This window comes from Paroedura picta, chromosome 2, assembly GCF_049243985.1.
Source record: "Paroedura picta isolate Pp20150507F chromosome 2, Ppicta_v3.0, whole genome shotgun sequence".
Taxonomy (NCBI): Eukaryota; Metazoa; Chordata; class Lepidosauria; order Squamata; family Gekkonidae; genus Paroedura; species Paroedura picta.
Window position 1 is genome coordinate 138,382,316 of NC_135370.1, and position 12,063 is coordinate 138,394,378.

The following is a 12,063-nucleotide window of genomic DNA, read 5'->3' on the forward strand; positions in this document are numbered from 1 at the left end:
GAAAGTGGAGTGCAGTGCACTGAGTTCAATTGCTTTAATATTTCCATACTGAGGTTGGTGAATTCAAGTAGAGTTGACACACTTTTGTGAACAAGTAGTGAGTATAGCCTTTGGATATCTGCATGGTGAGGGAGGGGGTGTCCCTAAACCTCGTGCAAATTTGGTATCTCCTTTAAGCCTTCAGTGTCTGCTTTTCCTTCCATCGATTTAAGCATTCTTTGGTGTGCATTAAGTCAGTTCAGCCCATCAAGCACTCTGGTTCTCCGTCGGGTGTGAGTGGAGGAAGGACTTGTTAATGGCAATCTCAGGCAACCTCTTTGTTTTCTTTGAATGTTGTGACTGTTGCTTTCTGTGTTTTCAGGAAACAAGGGAAAATGGCTGTACTCAAGGGAAAGATGCCATCAGAAATGTGAATAAATTCAGTTATAGGACAGCTGATGGAGCTGGTTCTTGGAGGAAAGCTTCTTGAAAGCTTTTCTTTAGGTGTTTCTCTCTTTTCCACCAAATTGTTCAGACATCTGACAAAGCTCTTCTGTGTGTTACCTATCTGGGACTAAAGGGAGAATTCCACATGCAGATGTGCTGAAAGAGACTTCACACTCTTGCAGGAAAATATTGAAGTGTCAAACCCACCCCTTTGCTCTCAAACTCTTCCCTCCCCAAACCTGAACCCAGCCATTGGTAATTACATGGGCACTCCCATCTGGCGTCAGTAGTCAACTGGGCAGTAAAGGATAGCACACAAATTGCACACAGCCACTGACCCCGACCATGAGCTTAGAGCATTGCTTGCATGCAGAGGGTTTCAGGTTCAGTCTTTGCCATCTTCACTTGCAGAGATCAGGAAGTACATGGAAGACCCTTAAGTTCTTGCAGAGCCATTGCCAGTAAGGTTAGACAGCACTAGCCCTGTTCAAAAGTTACAGTGAACACATGTGCCATCCATGTATTGTACTCTTGATTTTATTTCTTTACAAGTGTGTTGAGTGATTCTTATGTTGCATTCAATGTGTGTACATCTAAATATATGATTTAAAAAAAAAGTTTAAATTATATGTTTGATTTGTTCTATTGAATTCAGTGTGTCCAAGGTAAGGTAAATGATTCATTAGCTGCTGCTGTTTCAGTAGTCTTCCTCATGCATTCTTTATTAGTCATTTTTGATATGGTATAGAATTGTCCCCCCCCCACATGCACACACTTACTTTATGTGTTTCCTTTTTCTCCTTTCAAGTACAAATCTATATTGATGCTTGTAGAAAAAGTAGCAAATTGAGCATTTTCTTTTTCAAGCCCAGGAAATTATCTGTAAAGAATCAAGCATTTGTGCATCACAAGTACTTTGGTATTTAGCAGCTTTTATTCTGCCTAATGTCCTTAGAAGCTAAATTGTCTCTGATGACAGCCTTGCACCCACACAACATTGTTTTGCATTTGAGATTCACCCCATGCGAAGTCACTGAGAACTGAGCTTTAACAATAAGTGCTTTTAAAGCTTGCTCTTCAGCTGTGGGGAAACTGTCTCATGTTCAAGGCTTGTTGTTAATAGTTTTGTTCGAGCTGAATGACACTACACTGGCTCATTGACATATAAAACTCAAGATTATAAAATTCCAAGCCTCCCCTCCTTGCTGTACAGAATTTCATAGGATGTTGTACTAGTGACATGGCTGAAGCTATTTTTTTAAGGCATAATTCTATGTTTGCTCCAGAGAGTTATTGGTAAGAAGCTTAGAACAAAGTTTGAGTCTGGTTTAAGATCAACAAAGTTTTATTCAAGCTGTAAGCTTTCATGTACATGCACACTTCTTCAGAGACAATCGAATGGGAATTACCAGTCCATGCGTAAAGGTAGAGGGTGAACAGTAAATTAGCATACAGCGTAATGAAGATGTTTAACAGATTCAAGAACCAAGCAGGAATAACAAGCTTAGTTTATAAGGTTATTGTTTGTTTGGGTTTAATCCCAGGACAGGGGGAATGTAGTGAAGAAAATAAATATGTTGAAACTGGAGATTAATGGCCAGATATATCCTTACTTGTGAAATGCTGACATTAACTGACCCACTGTTTTGTACCATCTTGAATAAAACTATTTGGTCTTAAATGTACCACTGGATGCAAACTTTGTTCTGTTGCTTCTAACCAACATGCCTACCTACTTGAATCTAATAACCTTGCTCATAATCCAGCACTTGATGATTTCCTTGGGTGGGTGTGCTGGGCACACCATGAACTTCCAATTTTGGAAGCATTCTGAAAAGTAGTTAAAAAACTTCTTTCATTTATATAATTTCACATCAATGTATTTTAGTGCTTTGAAGTAAGTCTCATAGTCACCTGAGATAGGGCAGAATAGAAATTTAAGAAATAAATAAATAACATCATTATAGGGCTGTTCTTCACTACCTTGTTTCATTATCAAATAATACATCTGATTTCCCCCCCCCCCTTTCTAGTGGTGGAAAAGACAGCTGTTACAATATGATGCATTGTGTTGCTGCCGGGCACCAAATTGTTGCCTTAGCCAATTTAAGACCTGCCGAAAACAAAGGTGAGAAGTCTTCATTGCTTGTAGAACAACCCTCAGGCTCTTCCATAATACCTGCTGTACTACATACCCCAGAATGCTTGCTGAAAAAAATTGTAAGAGGATTGTGTTCAATGTCTAGAGTTAGTTTTTCATCTATGGGTACCTGAATGCTTGTTCGAAAATAGTAGTTTGGTGAGTTCATTTCATGTGAGGCAAATAGTACAGGGGAGTGCTGGAATAATAGAATTATAGAGTTGGATGGCATCTCCAAGGTCATCTAGTCCAACCCCTTGCAGAATGCTGAAAACTTACAACTATCTATCCACCCACAGTGACCCCAATTCCATGGCCAGATGATTCCCCCCCCCCCCAAAAAAAAACAACAACCACCAAACTACAATCCCTGGCCAGTGTGCCCTGGAAGAAATTCACCTCCCAAACGGACACTCAGGAAAGGTCCACAGGAGCCAAGCACAGATTCAGTCTCTTCTGCCCACCCACTCACAATCTGCCTAAGTTCACAGAATCAACATTTCTGTCAGATGGCTATCTAGCCTCTGCTTAAAAACTTCCAAAGAAGGAGAACCCACCACCTCCCAAGGAAGCTTGTTCCACTGAGGAACTGGTCTGTCAGGAACTTATTTTGAATGTTTAGCTGAAAATTCTTTTAAATTAATTTTAATCCATCGGTTCGGATCTGATCCTCTGGAGCAACAGAAAACAGCTCTGCTCCAGTCTATGTGACCCTTCAAGTACTTGAAGATAGCTCTTAGTCATATCACCTCTTAGTGTTTTCTCTCCTGGCTAAACAGACAAGCTCCCTCAACCTTTCCTCATACAACTTTGTTGCACTCCTCTGGAGATGCTCCAGTTTGTTTACATCTTTTTTTTTTATTGTGGTGCCCAAAACTGCTTAGCTAATCAGCATAGGGCCTATTAGGCATTGAGCAGAAATTTCCTGACAGGAAAGGGAAATCTTATTCATCATTAAGTGGTTTCAGGATTCACTATTGGCTGATCAATGTATTGGACATTGGTAACATGTTTTCTGTCAGGTTTGGTAGAGGATTGGATGCAATTTCCTGTGTCTTTGTTTTCTCTTAGTCTCATCATGGGGTAGAAAGCTCAGCTAGTCAGGAAATTTTTATTTTCTTTTATCCTTCATATACCCCTTTAAGTACTTTTAGTAAACTCCTCTATAATGTCTTGCATTATCAGGGAGGCTTAAGTTCCTGCTCTTTTTTCTAGTGACATGGTCCCCATCGAACTCAGCCTGCATATGCCTTCCACCAAGGAAAACATCATAACCATGCTGGGAGTACCATGTAATTTCCAGTGTTATATCTAGCTTGGCCATGAGTAGCCTACTTTACAGTGCCATGCAGAACAGAACTGTATCTGTCAGCTCCCACTGGTCACTCTTAGCAAGGGGCAGAACCTATCCTCCCCATCATACATGCTCTGCCTGCAGAATGTCTTCATTTAAACCTGAAACTTTTCAATCGTATAGCTTTTCAGGTTGTAAGATCTTGGGAAGTGAGGCTGGAAAAGCCTCCTGCTGCCTCAGGCACTGGAGAACCGTTGCCAGCTGGAGTAGATAACTCTGGTCTACACAGGCAAATAAAATGACATCGCAAAGAAGCTTTATATAGACAGATGTATTAAAGAATGAATGTCTTGAGCATCCCAGTCAAGAAATGTTCATTGCATAGTTTCATGTAGAGCTGGTTTATTTTTAAAAACTGACAGTGCGAACTTACGCAGAGTTATTATTTTTCAAGCTCATTCATTTCATTAGTCTTAACCTGGAAAAACTTCATTGGAATGTCCTCTTTCAGTGTAAATGGTCTTTTTTGTTTCAAAGTTCTTGAGTCTTGTTGAATGCGGTAGCTGCTGATCAATGGATTCTCCATCATGCTGAACTGTTATGTGGTATCCTGTTGAATAGTAGCATTAGTATAACAAAGTGGTATCTTTTCAAAGCAGCACCTGGGTATGGCTTACACTGACAGAAGTGGACTTGAAGGTTCAGAAACCTATGCTTATAATTAATTTTTACACACTGTGTAACTATTGTCTTAACGTGTACAAACAATCTGTAGTCTTGAGTATTACATGGAACTTGTGATGATATATGCACTCGCATCATGATAGTTTCTTTTTTTTAAATGAAAGTTAATTTTTTATTAATACAAAATAAAGTTACATACAGATTACAGAACAACAAATACAACAGGGCCAGTGCATATTGATCAAATTAATCAGGACATAACTTGTGCTTGTGATGGGGGTTATAATAAGGAGGGGATTAGTTGAGGTTGTGAGACAGTTGGCTGGATCCGACTGTAGGTGACATAGTTTTAATCTTTTGTTTATCTCTGTTTCAGAAGGCACAGATGAACTGGACAGTTACATGTATCAGACCGTAGGGCATCATGCCATAGAACTTTATGCTGAAGCAATGGCTTTGCCTCTTTATCGTCGCACCATTAAGGGTACTAGTGTGGACACTGGCAGAATGTATACTAGGTGTGAAGGTGACGAGGTTGAGGACCTTTATCACCTTCTAAAACTTGTCAAGGTACGTTGCCCAGTAACTTTATTTCATTTTAAAATAAATAAGACTTGTATATGTAAAACTTTATTCATCTGGATTTTTCCTGCATATCCTATTTTTCCCAATAGACTATAAACTTGGATGAAATGGGTCTTAATTTATAGCTTATTCTGCACTTCAGTGTAGCTTCTTGGCTTCAGGCTAAGGACCCCGTTTTAGTAGTAAAAACTGATTTATGCTATAAGAATCAACAGAAATACAGGAAAAAAATTCTTCGCTCCTTGTAATTCAGTGACTTCCAGGTTTTACCCAGCAAATATATTATGTTTCATTACTCCCAGTTTCTGTCCTTCTATTTTGTGTCTTTTGTTTCTGTGCTTGGCTGTGTAGAGCATATATTCTCTGTGTATTTTAAGCAAAATTAGAGATGGTCAGTTGCATTGTTTACATTATTTTCCTTGCTCAGCTTGGTGGTGATATTCAAACAGGCTTAAAAAGAAATAACAGTGATCTATTGGAAAAGTGAGCATAACTTTATCAAGACTCACATACATTTGGATACTCAACATACACTTCTTTGAAAGATATGTCTCCGTATCTCCTTATCTCTGTCCAGTTTTATTCCATCCTTTTTCCATGGAGTTTGGGACAATATATACCATTCTTCTCTCCTTATTTTATCCTTACAAATGCCTTGTGAGATAGGTTTGATTGAGAAATATGGATGGGCTATGTAGTTAGGAGTTAGGAGGCCAGCTCAGGGATATTGTCAATCTCTCCCTGGATTCCGGGGAGTTCCCTGAGCAGTTAAGGGAGGCAGTGGTCCGCAGTGGTCCGCCCTCTCCTGAAAAGATCTATGCTGGACCCGCGAGACCCAGACAGCTACCGCCCAGTATCGCACTTAGCGTTCCTGGGCAAGGTGGTCGAAAGGGCCGCGGCAGACCAGCTCCTGGCATTCTTGGAAGAAACTTCGGCACTCGATCCATATCAGTCTGGCTTCCGACCTGGCCACGGGGTGGAGACGGTGCTGGTCGCCCTGCTGGATGATCTCCGTCGCCAGCTGGATAGAGGCGGGTCGGCAGTGCTGGTTCTTCTGGACCTGTCGGCCGCTTTTGACACCGTGGACCACGAATTGTTGGTCCACCGCCTCGCCGAAACGGGGATACGGGGCACAGCTTTACGCTGGATACGCTCCTTTCTCCAGGACCGGACCCAGAGGGTAGCAGTGGGGGATGAGTTCTCGCGCTCCTACAGACTTCCATGTGGAGTCCCACAGGGCGCGGTCCTCTCCCCCACATTATTTAACGTCTTTATGCGCCCTCTGGCCCAGCTGGTGCGGAGTTTTGGACTGGGTTGCCACCAGTACGCTGATGACACCCAGCTCTATCTCCTCATGGACGGCCGCCCGGACTCTCCCCCGGAACCATTTGCCAGATGTTTGGAAGCGGTGACAGAATGGTTCGAGCAGAGTCGTCTGAAACTCAACCCCTCCAAGACGGAGGTCCTGTGGCTGGGACGCAGGGGGCAGGATCAGGAAGCGCGCTTGCCCACCCTGGGAGGGGCGCATCTTACCATCGCGTCCCAGGCCAGGAATTTGGGCGTGATCATTGATGCCTCCCTAACTTTGGAGGCACAGATCAAAAGAGTAGCAGGCCAGGCATTCTTCCAACTTCGCCAGGCCCGACTACTAGCGCCCTACCTGTCCCCCGAACACCTGGCCACGGTGATCCATGCAACGGTCACCTCCAGAATAGATTTCTGTAACTCGCTCTACGCGGGCCTTCCCTTGTCCTTGATCCGGAAACTTCAGCTAGTGCAGAACGCAGCTGCCAGGGTCCTCACTGGTACACCTTGGAGGGCCCATATCCAGCCAGTGCTGAGGCAGCTGCACTGGTTGCCAATTGCTGCCCGGATCCGGTTCAAGGTTTTGGTTTTAACCTTCAAGGCTCTACGCGAGTTGGGACCCACATACCTGAGGGACCGCTTATTGCCCTATGCCCCCCGTAGAGCTTTACGTTCTGCGGGAGAAAATCTATTGGTCGTCCCCGGCCCTAGGGAAGCACGCCTGGCCTCGACCAGGGCCAGGGCCTTCTCGGTCCTGGCCCCTGCCTGGTGGAATGAGCTCCCGGGAGAACTGCGGGCCCTGCGGGACCTTCCATCGTTCCGCAGGGCCTGCAAGACGGAGCTCTTCCGCCAGGTTTACGGTTGAGACCAGGCTTAACACCTACGCCCCCCCGGGACCTGAGGATTGGGATTAGACATGAGTACCATCAGTATCCCCTCTCCACTTGCTAAGGGGGAATGGGTAGTTGATTAGCCGCTCTTGCCAGGTAGTCATTAATATTGACATGTTAATTGGTTTTAATGTATTTTATGGGGTTTATACTGTTGTAACCCGCCACGAGCCGCAAGGGAGTGGCGGGAAATAAATTCAATAATAATAATAATAATAATAATAATAATAATAATAATAATAATAATCCTATCCTAAGTGAGGATTGAACACAGATAGTCCATAGCCCAGTCTTTCTTAACTTATTCACCATTGAGAAACCCCTGAAGCATTCTTCAGCCTTCAGAAATCTCAGAAGTGATATGATTGTACTGAATATGGTTGGGAAGCATAGCTTTGTACTTGCCCATCCGGGGCCCCTCCCCTCCCCACCTCTTCCAGACACATCATTGGCCACATCTTTTAAAAATGCGTGCGGCTCGCAATTGGTCCCTTGCCACCGGACTGATGGATCGGGAGGCGTGCCTCCCGATCCGCCCCCCTCCGACTTCACTACAATGTGGCTGGCCGCCGCCATTACCTGGCTCGCTGTCGACAGGGCAGGTCGCCGCCTGCCTGCAAGACCAGGAGGGCTCAGTTTCTGCGGCTGCAGGCAGCACCGGCTAACACCGGAACAGATCGCCGCCGGCCCGCACAGCCGGGAGCGGTCTGTGGCGCCACCCACCACCAAAAGACGCCCCTGCATAGCCGCAGCTGCTGCCCACCCCGCCCGCACACAGCTCAGCTTAGCTCGCGCGCTGGCCCACAGAGCCAGGAGCAGGCGCCTGAGCACCGTGCTGGAGCGGTGGCGTCGCCCACCCCGCCCACCTGATGCCTGAAGCTTGGGCAGCCGTGCTGGAGGAGCCACGCTGAGCCGCTCCACACTCCATCAACCAGCTCTCTCCTGCCCTCCAGCCCACCCACCGCCAGTTCCTGCCTCGCACAGACACACTCCGGTAGGCCACGGGGCGTGGGGGGAGCCGGGATGACTCGCCGCCGCCTCACCAGATGCCCACTGCTCGGCCTCGGGTACGTGCTCTGGCCCCACCGCGAACCCTAACTCGACAGCCTTGCTAGCGCCCGCTGTATTTTGATTATAGCGGGCTTATTTTCTAGTATGGTCATATCACCAATAAATGTTTAACGGATTTTTTAAAATATGAAAAATTAATCAACTATCACCCATTATGGAAACCCTGGTTAATCCTACCATAGTCTGATGCCCTGACTCTGTGAATAGGAAGGCCTACAGATGCAAAAAAAATCTCCCTAAGCATTGTTGCTTTGTTTATATGTGTGAAGAATCATTGATTCAATGTACTTAGCTAGATACATTAACTGTTCTTGAAGGTATAAGAACACTAACAAATGGAACAATAATCTAATTATTTTAGAGTCTGGAAAAGATTTTGGTTTTGTCAGTTTGACATTATGGTCTGGACAAGAATGGTTTAGTTGAGAAGATAGAAACATTTTCTGCTTGTTTGTGGTGGGGTTTGACATTCAGTGTTCCTGCTGTTGTCCACATTTATATTCATGAAACAAGGCTAGAGTGACTATTGTGCTGATGACTAGGCATCAGCCAATGATTTTCAATAGGATACTTGTTAGTATCATTTTATAAGGAAAGATAATTAACAAAAGAAATATTGTTGTTATTGTTGTTAGGTGCGAAGTCGTGTCCGACCCATCGCGACCCCATGGACAATGATCCTCCCAGCCTTCCTGTCCTCTACCATTCCCCGGAGTCCATTTAAATTTGCACTTACTGCTTCAGTGACTCCATCCAGCCACCTCATTCTCTGAAATTTACTTTCTATCAATTGGAATATAGTAATTTTTACGTTTCTTTTGAACTTGGATTTCCTTTGTGGAACAATGGCTGTGCCATATTACAGAGAGATCTGTGATAGGTTTGGCAGAATATTTTTAGTATGCATACAGCTTCAAGTAAATATACTGTAGCACTTCTTAAAAAAACAATAGTTGTAGCATACTCATTCACTTTCTGTTTAATCTTTATGTTATCTTTCACTTAATTGGTTTGAGGAACCAATTTGAAGCTGGTTTAGATCCATAAAGAATAGAACTGTCTGGATCCTGGGCATATCAAGCTCCACCTCAACCTATGTAAATCTACCCACATAAGTTTGAAAGTTGTCCTGGAAACTCTCTTTATTTATTTATATTTATTTACATGTTAACTTATATATTGCTGCTCTCAAAGACTCGCCGCGGTTTACAATAATAATAATAATAATAATAATAATTATTATTAGATTTATTTCCCGCCTCTCCCGATAGGCTCGAGGCGGGTCACAACAACTAATCCCATAAAAGAATAAAACAACCCAACCCATAAAATCCCCAATACATTAAAAGATGGCTCTCTCCTCCCCTGTCCAGCAGCAGCCAGGAGCTCTTTCCTTAGGAGTGAGGGTCTTGATCTCACTGATTCTAATTCTAGGGGATCCGCTGATGGTAACTCCGGGACCTCAGCCCGGCCTCAACCATACGCCTGGCGGAAGAGCTCCATCTTGCAGGCCCTGCGGAAAGTTGATAATTCCGTCAGGGCCCTTAGCTCTTCCGGGAGCTCATTCTAACAGGCTGGGGCCAGGGCCAAAAATGGTTCCCACCCTCTGAAGTGACTGGTGACATGGTCTTTCTCACCAATGGTACCAGAATGATCAGCTTCCTCCCATGTGAATTCATGAATTTTGCTTAGTCTTGTTTTGATTAGTCTTTAGACCAGCGGTCCGCAAGCTTCTGCTTGCCGCGGACCGCTGCGAAGGGGTGAGCGGAGAGGGCAGCCCGGGGGCCCGCGCACGTGCGGCAGCCCCAGCGCAAACGTGCCTGTGTGGACTGCCGCGCAGGCGCGTTTGCGCCCGGCTGGGGCGCAAACGCGCGTGCACGGCAGTCCGCGCAGGCGTGTTTGCACCGCCGCCATGCCGGCGGCCGCGGCTTCCCCTCCCGGCCTCTCCGGGCCACAAGCAAATCGGCCGCTAAAGCCTATTATCTTCCGGCTCGGCAAGCTTCTCTTCCCTCTCCTCCCGAAGTGAGAAGCTTGCTGGGCTGCGAACTCATCGGCCGCTTTGGCGGCCGATTTGCTCACGGCCTGGAGAGCTTCTCGCTTCGGGGGGGAGGGAAGACGGAGCCGCGGCCCGGCTCCGAGGCCTTCAAGGCCCGGCGCCGGGCCGCGGCCCGCGGATTGGGGACCACTGCTTTAGACTATTTTTTAATTTTTGAAGTTTTCACAAGTATTAAGTCACTTGAACAAATAATTTAAATTACTTCATTAAATAAATACTAACAGTATATTCAATCAGACCATTGGCCCATCAAGGTCAGTACTAGGGTTGGGCATTTCGGTGCCCGAAGCGCCCATTCCCGTCTAAAGCAGCCAGCACCACAGCGCTGGAGGGAGGGTGTGGGTGTTGGCTCACCAGTCGGTGCACATGGGCAGGCGCAAGGCTCTGCGCCTGAGTGTGTGCGCCAACCAACGCACCAATTCTCACGCCTCCCCTCCCACCCTGTGCCACGGTGCTGGTTGCTTCGGGTGGGAACGGCTGCTTCGGACGCCAAAGCGTCCAACCCTAGTCAATACTGGCTACTCAGACTGGCAGTGGTTCCCCAAGGTCTCAGGTAGATGTCTTTCACATCATTTACTACCTGATTGGAGATGCCAGTGCTTGGATTAGGGACCTTCTGCATGCCAAGCAGATGCTTTCTCCCTGAACCACAACATGGTCTAGAAGTCCTGTTGTGCAGTCTGTGTGCATACTTGTGCACCATGCAAGAGACACCCTCAATATTCTACAATGCTTACTGGTTCCTTAAGGGAGGAGTCTGTATGAAAAGTGAACCTGGGAGGATGAGTGTTTAAAAGCTATTGACTTTAGGGTAAAGGGTCTAGACATTATTTCAAATTTCTAGCCAAGGATATGAGTTTGTTAAGTACCCATGTAGCTGGAAACCAAAACCTTTCTACCTCGATAAGGACATTTAGAATCATAGAATCATAGAGTTGGAAGGGGCCAATACAGGCCATCTAGTCCAACCCCCTGCTCAACACAGGATCAGCCCAAAGCATCCTAAAGCATCCAAGAAAAGTGTGTATCCAACCTTTGCTTGAAGACTTCCAGTGAGGGGGAGCTCACCACATCCTTAGGCAGCCTATTCCACTGCTGAACTACTCTGACTGTGAATTTTTTATTCCTGATATCTAGCCTATATCATTGTACTTGTAGTTTAAACCCATTACTGTGTGTCCTTTCCTCTGCAGCCAATGGGAACAGCATCCTGCCCTCCTCCAAATGACAACCTTTCAAATACTCAAAGAGGGCTATCATGTCCCCTCTCAACCTCCTTTTCTCCAGGCTGAACATTCCCAAGTCCCTCAACCTATCTTCATAGGGCTTGGTCCCTTGGCCCCAGATCATCTTCGTCGCTCTCCTCTGTACCCTTTCAATTTTATCTACATCCTTCTTGAAGTGAGGCCTCCAGAACTGCACACAGTACTCCAGGTGTAGTCTGACCAGTGCCGTATAGAATGGGACTATGACATCTTGTGGTTTTGATGTGATGCCCCTGTTGATACAGCCCAAAATGGCATTTGCCTTTTTTACCGCTGCATCACACTGCCTGCTCATGTTTAGTTTACAATCCACAAGTACCCCAAGGTCTCGTTCACACACAGTGTTA

At 45.6% G+C, this 12,063-nt stretch overlaps 1 protein-coding gene across 2 annotated transcripts in view; it reads left to right on the top strand.

Annotated features, from left to right (window-relative positions):
- The window catches only part of DPH6 (diphthamine biosynthesis 6), a 295,479-nt gene that overhangs the window by 2,690 nt on the left and 280,726 nt on the right, over window positions 1-12,063 (top strand). For both annotated transcript variants that reach the window (XM_077322984.1, XM_077322983.1), the window contains exons 2-3: window positions 2,460-2,554; window positions 4,921-5,114. In XM_077322984.1, the coding sequence (XP_077179099.1) occupies window positions 2,460-2,554; window positions 4,921-5,114 (289 nt within the window). The remainder of the gene's footprint in view (window positions 1-2,459; window positions 2,555-4,920; window positions 5,115-12,063) is intronic.